This window comes from Zootoca vivipara, chromosome 6 (genome assembly GCF_963506605.1).
Source record: "Zootoca vivipara chromosome 6, rZooViv1.1, whole genome shotgun sequence".
Taxonomy (NCBI): Eukaryota; Metazoa; Chordata; class Lepidosauria; order Squamata; family Lacertidae; genus Zootoca; species Zootoca vivipara.
Window position 1 is genome coordinate 24,226,564 of NC_083281.1, and position 20,726 is coordinate 24,247,289.

At 46.2% G+C, this 20,726-nt stretch overlaps 1 protein-coding gene across 1 annotated transcript; it reads left to right on the forward strand.

Annotated features, from left to right (window-relative positions):
- The first annotated feature begins 3,106 nt into the window (after positions 1-3,106).
- LOC118086225 (phospholipase A2 inhibitor and Ly6/PLAUR domain-containing protein-like) lies at positions 3,107-13,239 on the forward strand. The gene is made up of 4 exons (XM_060275265.1): positions 3,107-3,511; positions 10,712-10,798; positions 10,987-11,151; positions 12,968-13,239. The coding sequence occupies exons 1-4, from the start codon at positions 3,340-3,342 to the stop codon at positions 13,237-13,239; spliced, it is 696 nt and encodes a 231-aa protein (XP_060131248.1). The 5' UTR covers positions 3,107-3,339.
- The last annotated feature ends 7,487 nt before the right edge of the window (positions 13,240-20,726 follow it).

Below are 20,726 nucleotides of genomic sequence, written 5' to 3' on the forward strand. Positions count from 1 at the left end.
CGCCTGTGTACCTGTGGAAAAGAGAGGTTAACCTGCAAAATAAGACTTAAATGAGGGTGTGGAGGGTGGGAGAAGCTCTGGAGCTGACTGCTGCTTCCCAGGTAAGATTACGCTCTATTGGGTATGCTGGATGATCCCTCCCCTTACCTGGCCAATCCCCTGGCAATGCCTCCCCAGGTGGGGCTGGCCGATTTGCTGAGGTAGACGGAGACCCCAGGTATCCAGCCTGGGGAGGATGCCAGTCCGAACTACCAGGGGCCGCTCTGGGATCCAGGGGGCTGCGCATGACTGCGCAAAAGTCGCCCCCAGATTGATGTGGGGAGCGGTCATTGTAATAAATAGCCATTGAGGTGAAACCGCCAAAGTACCAGGAAAGAACTATTGAAAAAACAACACTCACTCCCATGGGCTCCTCTGTTTGCCTAGTAACGTTCTTGCTTTTTTGCCTTGCATATGGTAATTGTTGGGTTTCTATTCCTCTCGCTATGCACTCTGCAGTCACAAGACTGTGTTTACACATTCCAGCAAAGATTGTTGGAATCACAGGAGCGGATGTTATGCTGTATCTTGTTTCCGTTTGTTGTTGTTTTCTTTCTTCTTCGGACTTCTCTCAGTGAGAGAAGACATGCTTTCCTTTGTTCTGCCTTATTCCTAGCAATAAAAGTAGCTTAGCAGCACACACCTCTGCCTCAGTCCATCTGCGTTTTTACTCTGCAAGATTTATGGATATGTGCCCCGTGTCTCCAAGGCACGGGTCATCAACACGTCGGGGAGAACGGCTGTTTTTTCACTCACGCGTGATGCCTGGGGGATCATTCCTCCCCCACGACAGTTCCTGACAGTAATAAAGGTCCATAACAACATTATTATACTGTTTCTGCTCTCACAGCATCACCTTGGCATCCAGGGAGCCTGCATGATTCATTGTTTGCACTTCATTTTATGGCTGGTTCTGGCTAAGACCAGATATGGCCAGTGAGGATCACCTTAAGGTATACACACAGTCCCCCCTGGCCTGAAATGTAACCTGCACCCTACCTATAAATTGTCGCAGTGGCGAATTTGTTCTTTTCTGCTGTAGGAAGCCCTCAGTCCCAGCCTGAGCACAGATGAGCACTATGCACACCCGCTTTGGATTTTCCATCTTCTCTGCTCTGGTAATACTGCTATGCAAAATCTGTTTTGCAGCTGAGAAAGATTTGAAGCAGAAGCAGATTTGGGAGGCGTGGGAAAGTAAGAGTTTTGGAAGTGAGGTGGGGGAGGTGGAGAAAAGAGCGAGAAAGTGTTTCTGTACAGGGGTGCCAACTTGAATAAAATATTGGGAGAGGCCTGGATAAGCCCTGTCCCACATCACAAAATACGGCATGCACACACCATTTTAATGGCAATGCCCATCAACTTTTTGGGTGGGTGTGGGTGTGGACCCCTCAAACATTTTATTGGAAAAAAGCTGGTTTGTAGCGATTCAGACCATTGGTTTATCTGCGTCACAAAATTTTGAGATGTGCAACCTTGAGAGTGGTAGGTTTTGCTTTGTGCATCCATCTGGGAAGAGCAAATGAGGTAGGTCAAATATACAAACCCAAACAAATCTCACACACATCCCGGGCCCAGAGATTGTGATCGCCTTAGTGAAAATGAGGCGTCAGACATAGGGGAAGGGGTGGAAGGCTCTGGTGCTTTTAACAATGGCAGAGAAAGAGGGGAATTCGGTAATTTTCATGCCTGCAGCTTGAATGATGCCCTTCTCAAAATTTTCACCTGCTCTGCTACCAAATGCCCGGGTGGCATTTCTTGCAATTGTCCCGGAAAAACCAAGGCACCCCATTTCTCCCTGTGAGAGCATTGCGGCCATTTGGGGCATGATTTTGGGTTGAGGGAGCTTTGAATATTTCCATTTGTCACCAGTTTTTTAAAAGGGCCTGCTCCTTTGACTTGAGCATAGGGATGGGCGGACCTATCAATTTCAGCTTCTCATTTTTCCTATTTTAAGCTCGGTTCTCCACATTCCTGCAACAGTTTGCAAATTCTTTTCCTGAATCCCCATGGAAATTCACCAGCATTTTGCTGAGAACCCCTCCCATTATATGTATGTTTATATGCACTTTCCCCTAACAGACACATTTTTGCAAAGTCATTTCCCCCCCCCTTTACGAAGCCTTTTTGTATATTTTTTTCACTGATGGGTGTGTTCTTATGTGCACTTTATCCCAGTATATGCATTTCTGTACACATCACGTGCCTAGAAAACTGTGCAGGAGTGCAAATTTCAAAGGATGGCTTCGGTTCCCAAATTGCTTTGGAAAATGTAGGTCCACTGTTAAATGCCAATTGAAGCGAATCCCTCCCCACATCTCTACTTCAGTAGCCACCTCTGAAGTTTTCCTCGGGGATTTTGTCTCCCTGCCAGGAAAAGAAAAAGGCTTTAAATTCCTCTTTTTAAATCAGGTGCTTATTCTCATTCTAACAGGTGTACAGCATCTAGAAGAAACAAGGACACATAAAGGAGATAATGAACAGCAAGGCCATCACAGTAAGTACACAAAGAGGATATGATGAATTACAAGCTTCTGAAAGGCACGCAAAGGCAAGGATCATGGACATGGTAAGAGCAATGGGTAAACCATATGTTAAGCACCTAATAAAATGTGCAACCAAGAGAGAATGAGGATCGGAGGTGAAAGAGTCCAGATGAAACCATATTTTGCAGTTAAACGCTTAAGTCTCAAGACAGCAGGGCCAGATTAAGACCTTGAGAGGCCCTAAAAGATTTTGGTGCCCCCAAATATACCTAATTCAAAATATAATCAATAATAATCAATAAGCAAAAAATATTATTATTTGAAATGAAACAAAACCTTCAGTAAGGTGGAAAATAATGTTTATTTTTGTATACTTCCATTTTATTTATATTTGGGGGGGGGAATCTCTTGCATTTTCTAATTGCAAAGCCTTTGATCAGATCCTCAAAACTAATCTTACGTTGATATGTCCGCTTCTGTACTTAGTCGAGATAAGGCATCCCAGCCTGCCTTGTTGCATAGCTGTTCTGTTGGGGTTTTTAATATAATTCAACTGAGAAAATGAACTCTTAGCTGAGAAATTTGTGACTGTTAATGCTAAACATTCGGAAATGGAAAATTTCTGTGGTGCCCCCTTCCCTTGTTGCACAAAGCACATGCTTATTTGACTTAATGGTTCATCAAAGCCCTGCGAGACATCAAGGCTCCCATAAGAGAAACAGGTTTCCTCTCAGATAAGGTAGCAACTTGAGGCGCTTCAGGCAGGACGGCAGGGAGTGGGTGTGTTCAGCAGTTGAAAAGGAACATGTGACTGTGAATGTGGTTGTGGGTTGTTAGCTCCAACTGCACTTGCTTCTTTTTAATTCCTCCAGCAGGTCTGATGTCTTGCGAAGTCTGCATTGCAGGCGGGGAGACCTGCCGTGGGAAGATGCAACCTTGCTTTCTGGGGGGAGACACTTGCGCCAGCATTTTAGGGGAGACCACCCTGGGTAGGCAAAGGAGATGAGGCTCACAGCTGTTGATCGATTTCTCTTATATAGCCTATCTGTTTTTATTGCTAGTCAATAAACAGTATGTCAAGCTGTATGTTGTGTATTGAGTCAAAGGATTTTATATCTGTATTATTATTGTCTGTATTTGCGTTAGGATAAAGTAACTGCCTTTTGGTTCCAGAGGGTACAGCTACTATTGGTTCATTTAAGCTGCTGTATTTGGATCCTCTGTCTTATTGGTTTCCTCCAAAAGGCAGCACTGTGATTGCTTGATATTGTTCCCTCCAAAATGTATCCCTTCCTAGCTAGTCCCCTGTCCCTATAAATGTAGCTTTCCTCTCCTCAGTCTTCAGTCTTGTTCACTTTAATAAAGAGCTGTTACTAGAGAACTGTCTCCAGCATGTTTTGTCAAGAGAGCTGAAATCACAAACCCCACGTCACAACAACTGGCGACGAAGGTGGGATCCGGAATGCTGAGGAGCGGTTAAACACAACCCTGCCTCAGAGTCCAGATTGCAGCTGAGAACAAGACTCACTGGCCAGCTGAGAAGACGACCCTGCCCGCTAGGACAATGGAGAGTCCAAGGGTATTGGAGCCCTTCCAGCCATCAGAGCCCCACACCTGGGAAGACTACGTCGAACGCTTCGAGTTCTTTGCAGTGGCTCAAGGGATCACCGATGCCAGCAAAAGAAGGGCCACATTCCTGAGCTACTGTGGGCCCGAGACCTTCAAGCTGGCCAAGGCATTACTTGCTCCAGCGAAGCTGAGTGAGACATCTCTCAAAGATATTCTTGCCTGCCTAACAAGCCACTTGGCGCCTACTGAGACCAAGATGGCCCGGCGGATGGAGTTCCATAAGAGGCAGCAGCATGCTGGGGAGTCTGTATCCACATTTCTGGCTGAACTCCGGAAGCTCGCTCAGCACTGCGGCTTCCAAAATCTGGAAGAGACTCTCCTGGATCGGTTTATTGGTGGTCTGAGCAGCAAGAAAGCCAGAAGACGCATCGTGGCTAAAGAAGAGGTTACCCTTGCTTCAGCCTTGAAAGAGGCCACCGCCACGGAGAATTATGAAAGAGAGGAGCTTGATGCCAGTCGCAAGGCCACTAAGCCACAGATAGAAGTTGCGCATGCCATGGACGAGCTAGAGGCTACTCCGAGCCAGAGCCCAGTCCGTGGGGTCGAGTTGGTACGTCAGGCCTGCACAGTGCACAAAGATCGCCGAGGCAGTTGCCCAGGTTGTGGCGGAAACCATGAGCGGAAGAGTTGTCGTTTCAGGGATGCTATGTGCCGGACGTGCGGAAAGACGGGTCACATCGCCAGGGTCTGTAGATCGGCGGCGTCGGGAGCAACAGGAGCATCTAGACTGGAGCATCGCAGACCGCCCACAGCAACTCGTTTTCTAAAGGACTGCCACTACGTAACGGAGATCAACGGGAGGGCCGTGCAGTTTCCAGCGCAAGGCAAGGCACACGTCAAGGTGAAGATTGAGGGTCAGCAGTGCGACATGGAGGTGGACTCCGGATCTGCATTCACCATCGTGTCGGACCAGACCGCGAAGACATTCTTCCCCAGGGGTAAGTTGCCCCCTCTGGAGCCCTTCCCGGCAACCTTGCAGTCGTACTCAGCAGGCCGCATCCATGTTATGGGAATGTGTGCCGTGAGAGTACAGTTCCGGGACAAACAGGCTGTACTCAAACTGGTGATTGCGAAGGGCAGTCGCCCCAGTCTCCTGGGCACTGACTGGTTCCCCGCCCTGGGACTGAGTATCTCAGGGCTTAATTCAATCCAAACCTGCCCTGAGATGAGCGAGGCATTATGCAAGGAATTTGCTGGTCTCTTTAATGGAAAACTGGGTTGTTATAAAGGGCCCCCAGTTGACTTCGAGTTGGACCCCGGTGTGGCTCCAATCCGACTCAAACCAAGGCGAGTGCCATTTGCACTGCAACCCAAGATCGAGGCAGAGCTGGATAAATTGGTCAAGCAGGGAGTTCTCTCACCCGTGGACTCTGCTAAGTGGGAGACTCCAATCGTCACACCCCTTAAAGCAAATGGGGAAGTCAGGATATGTGCAGATTACAAATGTACTATCAATAAGGCACTCAGGGGAAACTCATACCCCATTCCAGTCGTATCACATCTGTTGGCTAAACTGGCTGGGGGCAAGGTGTTCGCCAAAATTGACCTGGCACAAGCTTACCAACAGCTGCCAGTAACCCCACAATCAGCGGAAGCACAGACTATTGTCACACATAAAGGGGCGTTCAGAGTTAACAGATTACAGTTCGGAGTTTGTGTGGCCCCAGGGATTTTTCAAGGGCTCATGGAACGCCTGTTAAGAGGTCTGCCGGGGGTCTTGCCATTTTTTGATGATGTTTTGATTGCTGGAAAAGACCCACAGGAACTGGTTGCGCGTGTCCGTGCAGTGTTGCTCAAGTTCAAGGAGGTGGGGTTGCAACTGAAAAAAGAAAAATGCAGTTTTGGGGTGCCAACTGTGGATTTCTTGGGGTTTAAAATTGATGCATCAGGCATCCACCCCACAGATGCTAAGATTAAGGCCATCATCGAGGCACCACGACCACAGAACAAGACGGAGTTGCAGTCATTCCTGGGACTTATTAACTTTTATCATTCGTTCTTACCCCAGAAAGCTTCGGTAGCTGAACCATTACATAGACTATTGCAGAAAAAGATTGTGTGGCGATGGGGGCGGGAGCAGCAGAAGGCTTTTGACTCCTTGCGAGGAATGCTGAGTAGCGGGAGCGTCCTTGCTCATTATGATGAGTCAAAGCCGCTGGTCCTGGCATGTGATGCCTCTCAATACGGTCTGGGGGCTGTGCTGAGTCATAGGGAACCGGATGGGTCGGAAAAGCCCATCTCTTTCTATTCCCGTACGTTGTCGCCCACAGAGCGCAACTATGCTCAAATTGATAAAGAGGCGCTGGCTATTGTGTCCGGAATCAAAAGGTTCTATGATTATTTGTACGGTCGCCATTTCTCCATTGAAACGGACCACAAACCACTGTTAGGGTTGTTCAACCCAAACAAACAAACGCCACAAATTCTCTCCCCCAGAATGTTGCGTTGGTCAATATTCCTGAATGGGTTCCAGTACACCTTGACCCATGTGCCGGGGAAACAGTTGTGCCATGCTGATGCGCTGAGTCGATTGCCCCTTCCTGGCGGGAGCAATGAGGATCCTGCTCCGGCGGAGCACATTATGATGCTAGAAACACTTCCGGGGGCTCCTGTAACAGCTACAGATATAGCTGAGAAAACTAGGAAAGATGCTGTTCTCTCCCGTGTGCTCACTTGGGTGGGGAGGGGGTGGCCAGGTGGTCCGCATGAAGAAAAATTCAGGCCTTATGCGACAAGGCAGCACGAATTGTCCATGCATAAGGGTTGTCTCCTATGGGGAGATAGGGTGATAATCCCAGCACCACTGAGAAACAGGGTTCTTGAGACGCTTCACATGGGACACCCGGGAATGGTCAGGATGAAGTCGCTAGCCCGATGTTATGTGTGGTGGCCTGGAATGGACCAGAACATAGAACAATGGGTACGAACATGCAAGGCATGCCAAGAGGTGCGGCCAGAAGTGGCCAGAGCACCAGTCCACTGGTGGGAGCAGTCCAGGACTCCCTGGAGCCGGCTGCACATAGATTTTGCTGGGCCATTCCAAGGGAAGGTCTTTTTGGTTATCGTTGATGCATATTCCAAATGGTTAGAAGTGGCGATGGTCCCTAGCATGGCATCAGCTGCCGTAATCAAGGTGTTGAGGCAGCTGTTTGCTACCCACGGGTTACCTGAGACCATTGTATCAGATAATGGGGCAGCTTTTGTATCCCAAGAATTCAGGGCATTCTTGGCTGATAACTTTATAAGAGGGGTCACATCCGCGCCCTTTCACCCATCCTCCAATGGGCAGGCTGAGCGCATGGTAAGAACAGCCAAAGAATCCATTGCGCGCTTAATGGAGGGTAACTGGTCGGCTCGCATTGCGCGAATGTTATTTTTGCAGCATGCGACGCCGTGTACTGCGACGGGCAAGTCGCCAGCCGAGCTGCTCTTAGGTAGAAGACTGGTAACGGTGCTGGATTATGTCCACCCAGATAAAATGCCAAACCGTAATTCAAGAGCAACCCCCCAGGCTGAGACTGACACAACAAGGTATCTCGCCCCTGAAGATCTGGTCTGGGTGAGGAACTATTCACGAGGTCCGCGGTGGGTGGCCGGTGTGATCACCCGGGCTAGTGGACCTGTGTCCTATTATGTGACCTTGGAAAATGGGCAAGTTTGGAAGAGACATATAGATCAGCTGAGGCGCCGGGCGCTCAGCAGGGAGGAGTCAGATAATTCATCCCTGGCTAATGACGCACAGCTGCGAGACCAGAGTGAAGATGGCCCAGAGGTGCAGTCACCAGGGGCTTCAGCAAATGAACCAGGGTCTGCTAGTCCTCAGGATGACGAGGTACAGGTCGGGGACCCTGAGATGTCTGGGACTCCATCTGTTCCTGATGAAACCCCTATAGCAGCCCCTCCACCACAGGTAACACCCGATCCAGAACCTGCAACACCTGTTGTCAGGAGATCAGGTAGAAGTTGTAGGACCCCACAGTACCTGAGGGATTACGTCTGCTGTGCTCACTAGGGGGGGAGGGGTGTTGTGTATTGAGTCAAAGGATTTTATATCTGTATTATTATTGTCTGTATTTGCGTTAGGATAAAGTAACTGCCTTTTGGTTCCAGAGGGTACAGCTACTATTGGTTCATTTAAGCTGCTGTATTTGGATCCTCTGTCTTATTGGTTTCCTCCAAAAGGCAGCACTGTGATTGCTTGATATTGTTCCCTCCAAAATGTATCCCTTCCTAGCTAGTCCCCTGTCCCTATAAATGTAGCTTTCCTCTCCTCAGTCTTCAGTCTTGTTCACTTTAATAAAGAGCTGTTACTAGAGAACTGTCTCCAGCATGTTTTGTCAAGAGAGCTGAAATCACAAACCCCACGTCACAACACTGTATATAAACTGTAATTTACAAGAAAGAAAGAAAGAAAGAAAGAAAGAGAAAGAAAGAAAGAAAGAAAGAAAGAAAGAAAGAAAGAAAGAAAGAAAGAAAGAAAGAAAGAAAGAAAGAAAATGTCTTTCAAGACTTACATTTCCATAATTTTCATTCCAGCAATTGATGAAGCTGTCTTTCTACCAACTCATTGAGCTGAAAAGTCGCCTTTCTTCTATCAGCTAAATCAGTTGGTCTGCCATTTCAAAACATTTCTGCAACTGCTCCCTTATAGGTAGGGCTTACGGATTCCCCCCCCCCCCCCCCGGTTTTTCACACCGTTTTTCACACTGTTTTTGCAGCAGTCACCATCATATTTATGATTAAAGAATTCAGACAGATAGGGATGCTTTCTTCATTTGCATAAAAAAGACCAGCATCTGCGGTTTAGTATCTATGCATAACTGGTTATTTATGTTGTTGTTCTAACTGCCTCCAAAACTCATAACCCTGTGCTTCAAACTAGTAGGGTTGGTGAGAGTGGACAGGAGATATATTTATTATAGCCCTGTCCTCCTGGCCTGGACACTTTCTGATCCATTCCTAATTTTGGTCTTTAGGAGGAGAGGACAGGTACTTCCAGGGAGGAGTTTTCTCCAAGGCAGCTCAAAACTGTGTAAGCTGTCATGCATAAGGTGGAAGAGTCTCTTCTTTTGTTCAAGGGTGTAAGATCTTCACAGGAAAACCCACCTGTCCTCAGATTTTAAACAACATTATTATAACAGGTTTGTAAGCCACCTTTGGCCATGTGAACCCCTTTGGGAACTTTCTGTTGCTGAAAAGCAGCATAGAAATTTGCAAAATAAATTACCATACCACAAATTATCATACATTGACTCCTTAATTTACATTCAAATCTTTTGGACCCTAAAACAAGTAAACCTGAATTAATTAACAACAGCTCATACTGCCAAGAAGACTCTAGACCAGGCATCCCCAAACTTCGGCCCTCCATATGTTTTGGACTACAATTCCCATCTTCCCTGACCACTGGTCCTGTTAGCTAGGGATCATGGGAGTTGTAGGCCAAAACATCTGGAGGGCCGCAGTTTGGGGATGCCTGCTCTAGACTGTTACTGCACTCAACCATACAAATCTCTCTTCTGACATTTGTCCAGTAGGTGTCACTGCTTCTTAGCATTAATACCTTCTGGTTATTATTTTGATAGTAAAACCACTAGGATTCAACAGATTTCTAGGCATTTATGGAAATAATGTTTCTAATGCTATTTACCCCCTCTTTCCCCCATCAGATGTCAAGAAAACAAACAACTACTTGACTTTTAGAAGACATCTGAAGGCAGCCCTGTTTAGAGAAGTTTTTAATGTTTGACAAAATAAAAAAATTCCTTCAGTAGCACCTTAAAGGTAAAGGTAAAGGGACCCCTGACCAATAGGTCCAGTCGTGACCGACTCTGGGGTTGCGCGCTCATCTCGCATTATTGGCCGAGGGAGCCGGCGTATAGCTTCCAGGTCATGTGGCCAGCATGACAAAGCCGCTTCTGGCAAACCAGAGCAGCACATGGAAACGCCGTTTACCTTCCCGCTGTAGCGGTTCCTATTTATCTACTTGCATTTTGATGTGCTTTCGAACTGCTAGGTTGGCAGGAGCTGGGACCAAGCAATGGGAGCTCACCCCGTCACAGGGATTCGAACCGCCAACCTTCTGGTCAGCAAGCCCTAGGCTCAGTGGTTTTAAAGACCAACTAAGTTTATATTTTGGTATGAGCTTTCATGTGCATGCACACTTCTTCAGATACCATGTTTGACATTTTATCATGTTTTTTATATTTTGTTGGGAGCCACCCAGAGTGGCTGGGAAAACCTAGCCAGATGGGTGGGGTATAAGCAATAAATTATTATTATTATTATTATTATTATTATTATTATTATTATTATTCTCTGCCCATCTGGCTGGGTTTCCCCAGCCACCCTGGGCAGCTTCCAGCACATATAAAAACTTAATAAAATGTCAAACATTAAAAATCAACACATACACTTATGCATGTACAGAGTCAGTTCGGTGTAATGTGTGAATGGGCATCTGGAGACCTCATAGTTAATTCTGATTCACCTTCTGCCCAGCCCTGCACAGATCTAACAGCATACTCTTCCCTTTTCAAACTCTTTCTTTCTTTGCCTAGGCATAGTGGCATTTGCAGGTGCCTTGAAGTCCTGCACTGGGCACAGAGCTTGCATCTGGACCATGAGCGTTGGGCCTGGGATCAGATGTGTTTCTACCTGCTGAAGCCCGGGAGGAAAGGCGTTGAATAATGTGGGCTTTGGGTGGCTAATTGATCCATCCTTTCTTGGGTTCGTTCTGTTGCATTCTGACTCCTGCTTGGCAGGGGGTTGGACTGGATGGCCCTTGTGGTCTCTTCCAACTCTATGATTCTATGACTCCTGTGATTGTATTCCCTTTCCTTCCTCTCAGTACCCCCAGTTAATACTACAAGGAACGGCTTCACCTGCCCAGCTTGCTATGCGAAAGATTCGCATTCGTGTGAAGCTGAAGGGTCCATGGATTGTACTGGAGCAGAGGACCATTGCGTTCACATTACAGGCATTCTGGAATCATTAGATGGTAAGTCAGCAGGGAACAAAGCTGAGGAAGAGAGCTGAATTCAACTGACATGAATCATAGAATTGTAAAGTTGGAAGACATCAACAGGATCATCGAATCCACCCCCCCCCCCCCGGGAAGGCAGGAATCTTTTGCCTAATGTGGGGCTTGAACCCACAACCCTAGAATTAAGAATCTAGTACACAGCTCCATCTGCAGTATATGTTTAAAGCAGTATCATGCCGCTTTAAACAGTCACAGCTTCCCCCAAAGAATCCTGGGAGCTGTAGTTTGTTAAGGTTGCCAAGCGTTGCTAGGACAACCCCTATTTTCCTCATAGGGCTACAGTTCTCATAGTGGTTTAATAGTCGACTACTCTTTTGTGGGAATTTTGCAAATCGTAGTTCTGTGCTTTGGGGAAGCCACAACTCTTTAAGGTGGCGTGATACTGCTTTAAATGCTTATCTTTTATTGCATTTATACCCCCACCTTTTTTCAAGGAGTTCCATTCAGAGCTTCCCTCCTCCCCATTTCCTCCTCACAACAACCCTATGAGGCAGGTTAGACTGAGAGGCAGATGACTAGCCGAAGGTCACCCAATGAGCTTCATGGCTGAGATGTACCACGATCTCCCAGCTCCTAGTCCCACTGCATAGCTGCCAAGTTTTCCCTTTTCTCGCGAGGAAGCCTATTCAGCATAAGGGAAAATCCCTTTAAAAAAGGGATAACTTGGCAGCTATGAGTCCCACACTTTAAGAACTACACCAAACTGGCCGGAGCGACCCAGCTGCGATGTTGATGAGTTTTTTCCCACATGAAGATGAATCAAGAGAGGTGCCATCAGTGGGTTTGTGCTACAGAGAGAGCAACATAAACTCTAAGAAGCTATTGCGATTTAAATGGGGGTAAATCACGCTGCTGTAACTTACTCCTTTTCCCAAAAACTCTGTTCAGGAGCAGGGCTAAAGCAGTATCATACCACTATAAACAGCCCTCTTTTTTTGATAATAATTTTTATTAGTTTTCAATTACAATAACCCAATAATAGCCTCATTATAACAATGCTAAATTATAATACAATTTGTAATACCAATCATTCAGATGCCAAATCATACAATTTGGGTGCCCCCCCCATGTGCTAGAATTGATGGTTGGATGATTTTCAAAATAACAATCTCTGCAATTTTAACGACTTCCATTTGTTTGGACACATTAAATGATTTATAAAGCTACTGGCGAAGCATTCAAACTCTCTCCTTCCTGTGTGTGGCAGTTATTCTGTCGGTAATGTTTCTTCCTGTCCTTGTAATATATTATGTCTATCTTTTGCCACTATAAACAGTCCTGGCTTCTTCCAAAGAATCCTGGGAACTGTACTTTGTAATGGGTGCTGAGAGTTCTTAGCAAACTCCTTATTCCCTCTACCTCCCAGATACAGTTCCCAGCGTTCCCTGAAAAGAGGGATGGATTTATTACACTATTCTGGGAATTGTGTCTCCTTTCAGCACCCTTAACAAATGACAGTTCCCAGGATTCTTTGGGGGAATCTGTGGGTGTTTAAAGCAACTCAATACTGCTTTAAATGTATAGCTCAGATGTGGCCTAGGAGTCTGGGGAGTTCAAGAGAACCAGAAGCAGCCCAAAGAAAATGCATTGGCTTTACAGCAGAGTGGGTCAGATTTAATTCTACTCGAAGGTTTCGGCTTACACCAAGGCAGTGACACTGACAGGCGCTTAATGGAGCTCAGAGCAGAACACTGTGTGCAGAGATTAAAGAAAAACAAAAGCAAATGAAGGATCAACGTGACATGACCCTGTCTCTCTTTTTGCTTTGCAGATGCTGTGAATGAAAGGCTTGCAGCCAGAGGTTGTGCTTTGCCGAGCATCTGCGAGCATAGCAAGGGGATGGCTGTTTTTGCTGGTGTTTATACTTACACACTATCTACAGTCAGGGAATGCTATGCAGCCCCTTCTGTGAAGAATGCTGTTTGTCTTCACCTCCAACAATCCTGGTTGGAGACCCTTTTCCTCTGCACACTGCTGCTTCCAGTGTCCTCCTTTTGTATTCCGCCCAATCTCCCATCCTGGCTGATAAAGTGCTTCACTTGATCTCTCTCCTCTGCAGTGGCAAGTCTGCCATAGTGTACATAACATAATAGGGCTGTACACAACATGCACACAAACATGCAGACCCTCCAAGTGCCCCTGTTTTCCAGGGACAGTCTCGGAATTACAGAAGCTATCCTGTTTTCCAATGTCCCACTTTTCCTTAGGACTATTTTCATCGGATAAATGTTGGAGAGTATGGAGTTATGCAACCCCCGAGCTGAGGAGATCCGAAGGCAGCCCTGTATAGGGAAGTTTTGTAATCTTTAATGTTTTATTATGGTTTTATATATGTTGGAAGCTGCTCATAGTGGCTGGGGCAACCCAGTCAAATGGGTGGGGTATAAATATTATTATTACAGTGGTACCCCGGTTTTTGAATGTAATCTGTTCCGGAAGACCGTTTGAGTTCCGAAATGTTCAGAAACTGTGGTGCAAACTAAGGCTGCAAATTTAATAGAGAAAATTCAGAAAAATAACATATACACTCAGCGGAAGCCGTTCAACTTCTGAGGCGCTTTCGAAAATGGGAGCACTTACTTCTGGGTTTATGGCGTTCGAAAACAGAAACATTTGTCAAAGGAGATGTTTGAAAACCAAGATACGACTGTATTATTATTATTACTATTATTATTACACAACAGGGCTGCCACTGTGGAAATTAATTGTGTTTGAAAGGGAATATGCAAAGAAGGTGATAGATTTGTAACAGTACCTGTTGATGACTGAGATATGAAGGTCTATCGTGTACCTGCAATATTTGCAAAACAAAAAAAGGTGAAGAAGAAAGTATATTTCTGTGTCAGTGAATGGAAGAAAGTCTTGTGCAAAACAGACTAATTGCAGAAGAATGGGGGGGGGGGAATACAGGATGAAAATGAATGGCAGAACAGATTAAGACATGTTCACACACCCCTACCCTAAGGCGCCATGTAATGTACACAGTTTGCTACTTCTTCATATTTCTCAGTTTCTGAGGTCTGCTTTGGTTTGTGGAAACATTTTATCTGACGTTGATTTCACACACCCACACACCACTTCCCTTTCTCTGGGCCAAAGAGATTTTGAACGATAACAAACAACATACTTAATCTTGTTCCCCCCGTTGCTGGGTGTGTGTGTGGGTTGGATGAAAGTGAAGAAGCAGCTGTATTACAGTAAATGAAGACAAAGCACAGGAGGAGTTCATCATGTTTTGAAGATGGCTCATGTTTCGAAGATGGGCGTGTTACAGCAGCATGCCTGTTTTTCATCCGTCAGCCACTGGACTTTATAACTTCACAACGAGAATTACTTCTGGGAACAGGCTGTTTAAATTTAGATGGCGTCTCTCCTTGATTTCCCTTCTGAGGCCCTGCAGTCCTTGCTGGCTCACACTGATACCACCCAAACGCAACTTCTCCCTCCAGAACTCTGGATAAAATAATACTCCATCTCCCTTTAAAGATATCTGAGAAAGGGAGGGGCAGAGGCAGTTGTTGCTAGGGCAAATAATGCGTAGCTTCCTTCCCGCTTAGTGCCATGGGTCATCTGGAGCATAGGTCAGGAACACAAGATTTTATAAGAAAATAAATGGGCATGTAGCGCAGCGACTTCCCCATGCAAAACTCTTTCAGTATACTGGTTGCAGCATCTACTTCCATGACTTCTCACCGTTAATTCCAGTCAGCAGCAACGTGGGAGACTTTCAAATTCGTTTTCAAACTGCAGAGCAAAATGGGAGCAGGGGAACAGGATGAATCAGCAGTTTGACATTCGGCCAAGGATCCAAAGTTGTGGGTGGCAAGAAGATTAGCTTCTACCAGAAACTAGCATTTTCCTATCTGCATTGCTACTTGGATGCACTTTCTGTTAGTTTCTGTTATGAGAATTATAAGATCTAAGATATAAAACAAATGTTCATAAATGTACCAGGCAAACACATTATTGTGTTGTTGTTTAGTTGTTTAGTCATTTAGGACTATTCGTGACCCCAGGGACCAGAGCACGCCAGTCCCTCCTGCCTTCCACTGCCTCCTGTGGAAAACATAAAGGTAAAGGGAACCCTGAGCATTAGGTCCAGTCGTGACCGACTCTGGGGTTGAGGCACTCATCTCACGTTATTGGCTGAGGAAGCCGGCATACAGCTTCCAGGTCATGTGGCCAGCATGACAAAGCTGCTTCTGGTGAACCAGAGCAGCACACAGAAATGCTGTTTACTTTCCCGCTGTAGCGGTACCTATTTATCTACTTGCACTTTGGCATGCTTTCGAACTGCTAGGTTGGCAGGAGCTGGGACCGAATAACGGGAGCTCACCCTGTTGTGGGGATTCAAACCGCCGACCTTCTGATCGGCAAGCCCTAGGCTCTGCAGCGCCACCTACGTTATGGAAGACATACATAAATATATAAACCACAAGTCTGAAACAGTACAGGAAAACAATCCTAAAGCCATTTTGACTCTTTCAGTGACCTCAAATAGTCCTCTGCAGTTTGGTGTAGTGGTTAAGAGCAGTAGATTCATAATCTGGTGAACCGGGTTCGCGTCTGCTCCTCCACGTGCAGCTGCTGGGTTACCTTGGGCTAGTCACACTTCTCTGAAGTCTCTCAGCCTCACTCACCTCACAGAGTGTTTGCTGTGGGGAAGGAAGGGAAAGGAGCTTGTTGGCCGCTTTGAGACTCCTTATGGTAGTGATAAAGTGGGATATCAAATCCAAACTTCTCCTCCTCCTCCTCCTCCTCCTCCTCCTCCTCCTCCTCCTCCTCCTCCTCCTCCTCAGTTTGGATGGAAATGGAAAAAGCATCCCCATTGTCTCTGTGCTCACAAATCCTGCCTTAAGGTCACATTTGGGTATGAACAGGGTGACCCTGTGACATGGACTCAGGAATTAAGTACAGTATTTATCATCACAAAAGAATGGCCAGGCTGTCCAGGTAAACCCATTAACAGGTTTCCTGCCAGACAGTATTCTGCTGTAAACCGCCCCTTCTGTGATGTATGTATGACGTATTGGGGTGGTGATGGTGGTGGTCTTGAGCTACAGGGTGGCAATTCCAAAAGTCTATATAAGGGCTTGCACACCGTTGTTCTGGGTTCTTCCTCTTGCAACAGTTTAATAAAGATCCTGCTTACTAGCTGTTTTGCTTCTCAATGTTCTCTGGTTGGCCTCTGTTCTTTTCTCCTACCAATAGAGAACCTACATAAGGACTCTATACGGGCTCTTGGGTACCCCGTAAGGGAAAAGGAGCCGCCGCCCCCTTATAACAGTTTCTATATTTTTTGCTAATGGCATACTAAAATGAGGAAGGTACATGTTTCCGGCCACTTCAACAGATGTTTCCTTCTCCAAATTAGTCCCATTTGCCAGGGCTGGATTAAAGAGGCTGCAGAACATTTGCATGGGTGATCTGTGTCATTTGAAGAGATGAAGTTCTGAGGTAGCTTGGTGACTTTGATAACTGGTATGCACAAAGTATAAAACATAATCTCTTACTCTCGTGAGTTTGGTTCTACTGCCCCAATATTGGGCAAATCAGACATGCTGTAAGGCAGGCTTCCTCAACCTCAGCCCGCCAGATGTTTTGAGACTACAATTCCCATCATCCCTGACCACTGGTGCTGTTAGCTAAGGATCATGGGAGTTGTAGGCCAAAAACATCTGGAGGGCTGAGGTTGAGGAAGCTTGCTGTAAGGCAATGTAAGGCATCTGGACAGTATGTCCAGATAGGAAAAGTAGGATTGCATTTGGCTTGTACTTATTTGACCTTAACTTTGCTTAGAAATCCTTGGAACCATTCCTTTGTTAAACCTTTTTTTTTCCTGTCCCTGGCTGTGGCATAGTATGTGGGGGGAGGGCACAGGGATGGTTGCCACAGGAGCAAAATGGTTAGGGGTGCAAAATTTCACCAAACAGTGCAGCCTCAATACAGCTGTGTGTGCTTCTGTTGCTGGGCTCTGTTGAAAATGACTTCTCCATGCGAACCTGGAATTGACCTCTTCAGACAACAGAACAACTATTTTTCTCTCATCTCTGCAGGTGCTGGGTGAAGTGGAGACTATTCAGGAGTTGAATGTCTATGTGTAGTCTGTCCATTTCCTTTCCTCCCACTCCCTTTCCACGTGGCCCTGGCTGCTGGCAACCAACGCTACGCCACTGCTGTCTGCCCTGGGGCTTAGGGGGAGAGCCTGGAAATGGTATTTCTGGCAGGGAATGAGAGCCTGGAGATCTGGAGATAGTATTTCTGGCAGGGAATGAGGGCCAAGTGTCCTGACACTGGGTGGAGGATCCTTATTTAGGGTCCTAGGTATCCCAACATGCTCCCTGTTTCTCCATGGAGGAGGGGAGAGAAATGTGTGCTGGTTCTCCTTGTTGTTGAATGGTGTTGCAAGGCCACATCCCTCATGTTCTCTATCTCAAGCTTTTTATGCTCCCCAGGTTACCACACCCTTTGTCCCCCCTGAGGCACTGCAGCTGAGTTTGTCTCCCATCAAGCAGACTAAGTTACTGCCCCACCCTGCTCATTTCTCTCCTTCTCTTATCCATCATAGCTGCCAAGTTATCCCCTTTTTTAAGGGATTTTCCCTTATGCTGAATAGGCTTCCTCACGAGAAAAGGGAAAACTTGGCAGCTATGTTATCCATGGCATGGACAGAGTGGGTGGTGAATAGCGGGGAATGTCCTGTGTGAGTGTCTGGAGGTGGTTGGGGGATGGATGGCGGCTAACAGATTGAGGCCGAATCATGACAAGACAGAAGTACTGTTTTGGGGGGACAGGAGGTGGGCGGGGGAGGGGGACGTCCTGGTTCTGAATGGGGTAACTGTGCCCCTGAAGGACCAGGTGCGCAACCTGGAAGTCATTTTGGACTCACACCTGTCCATGGAGGTGCAGGTCAATTATGTGTCCAGGGCAGCTGTCTACCAGCTCACTCTGGTATACAGGCTGAGACCTTACCTGCCCGCAGACTGCGTCTCACCAGAGGAGTGCATGCTCTAGTTCAGGCGTTGGCAACCTTTTCTTCCCGTGGGCAGGAGGATTCCCACGGACTATCGTCCGCACAGGCGCAGAAGCCATTTCCAGTGGTGGTGTGGACATTTTGGAAATGGGCAGCCAGCACCAGAAATCGCTTGCAGCCGCAGACATGCGCAGAAGCGATTTCTGGCGCTGTGGACATTTTGGAAATGGGCAACGCAGCACCAGAAATCACTTCTGCACATGTCCATGGCTTCACAGAAGCGATTTCCAGTGCTGGCTGCCCATTTCCAAAATGTCTGCAGTACCAGAAATCGCTTCTGGCAATGTGGGGGACTTGCCAAGCAGGTGGCTCGGTACACGGGCAGCCCGTGGGCCGGATAAATGGCCTCCATGGGCCATATCCGGCCCATGGGCTGGAGGTTGCCGATGCCTGCTCTAGTTCTCTCCCGCTTGGACTACTGCAATGCACTCTACATGGGGCTACCTTTGAAGGTGACCCAGAAACTGCAGTTAATCCATAACCCCCCCAAATAATATTTATTGATTTTCAACACAAAAACAAAAAAGCAAAAATAAAACATAATCGAAAAAAGAAAAGGAAAAAGAAAAAACATATCAATTCTTACATTAACTTGTCATTGTGGACTTCCTCGATTCCCCCCACACTGGGTCCATTTATTAAATCTAAATGAAGCAATTTTCCTTTATCATCTTAAATCATTCTAACACAATTTTTCCATTATTTCACAACCAATTCTAATCTACACAAAGAAAAAAAAACATCGACTATCCTCAACCTATAATTCATTAATTAATGCAAATCTAAATTTATTTTCCCTTCCATCTCTAATTCTTCCTTTAGCCTCAAAATTTATACCCCCCAAATTTTCCGTAGATTCAGATATTATTTCTTCTATCATAATAACCTTTAACCACTTTTATCTAATTCTACCCCCCTGCCCCTGGACTCCGGATCTCCCAGATGTATCAACCAGCTCCATAAAATGTTCCAGTTTCAGACCATTTTAATCAATCAGAAAAAAACCATTGTTGCTCCTCACCCTATTCCCACTCTTTTGCCACCTGTCCACCACTCTCCCTTCTTTGTCCCCTGCTGCCCCCCCAATTTTCTAACTGTAACACAGTATTATCCAGCTATGTTTCCACTTTTCAGCCCTATCTCAATTCCCCACCCCCAGTTAAACTCAAGCCCCAGCATAGATCCTGCCCTCCCTCTCTAACTGGGAGGACAATATTCCATGCTGGTTCTTCTTTGAGGACACCTTGAATCCAACATAAGTCTTGTTCCCCCTCTCCCACTGGGGGAGCAATATTCCATACTTCCTCCTCCTCTTTTTTAAGTTCATTTGTATTGTCCAGGACTAATTGATCTTCTTCCTCTTCTGTGAAGTCATTTACAATGTCCCTGACTGGTGCATGTTCCTGTTGCTTTGCTTCATTCTCTACTGAGACCAATCCACCTTCACTTTCCACACAGTTCTGTCTTATTTTGCGAATCTGTATATTGTTGTGCTACAATTCATCTCTCACGTCCAAAATCAGTTCCAGGAGTTTTTGATAATCCACAAAGTCTAAAGAGCCAGATGATGTTGTGTCTACTGACATCCTGTTTATCTCAAATTCCATGGAAGCTGCACAGATTACAATACAGGAAGTGGCGCTGTTCATATTTCCAAACCTCAGAAACAAAGTTTACGTTCAATCTGGTTATCAACTCTCATTTTTAATTCTTGTTCATATTTTTAAAATATTGTGTCCATTTCTGAAAAGAGCATTATCAATATTCTTGTACACAGCCTTATATTAGCTCTCTCTTCAAAGTTAACAGTTCTCAGCCTCAAAGAGGCAAACAAATTCCTTCCTCTTGTGATGTCATAATGGCAGCTGGCTGATCCCTCTAGGAACCTGACTCCAGTTCCTGGGAGGTTTTCCCCAGTCCAACTTAAATAATTTTGCAGGGATTTTAATGTAGTCAATCCTTCTCCCCTTAACCCTGCCTCAGGGGGAAGGTTTTAAGTCCAACCCTTGGAAATTTTAAAGTCCTGTCAAACTCTCCAGCTGCAGGCTAGTTAACTGTCCCACCATTCTCTCAATGGGGGAGACCGACTTCCTGTTTAAATCTCCTCCCATGGCCAATTCTTTTCAATTAATTTTTTCCCTTAAATTTCTTTCTGTTATTCATGGTGTCCAATGTCTTCAGATCTTTTTTTTTTTTGGAAAAACCCATCTTTTTTTTTTTTTGGAAAAACCCACCGCTCCTCCACTGCCGGCATGGAGCTTTTCTCTGTGAGAGTAGCGGTATACTCGAAAATGGTGCCCACGACTCTGACTCCGCTCTCTCTCGGGGCTCTTAAAAAGAGCTTGCCGGTGAGCAGAGGAGTCACCTATGGGCGCAGCCGAGCTCTCATGCCCCCAGAAAGCTCAATCTGGGGTTCTTCAGGGGGGGGCATTGCTCTCACAGCTTCCCCCCTCCCTCACAGAGCCAGGAACCTCGGAGCTCAAGGATTCCTCGCCGA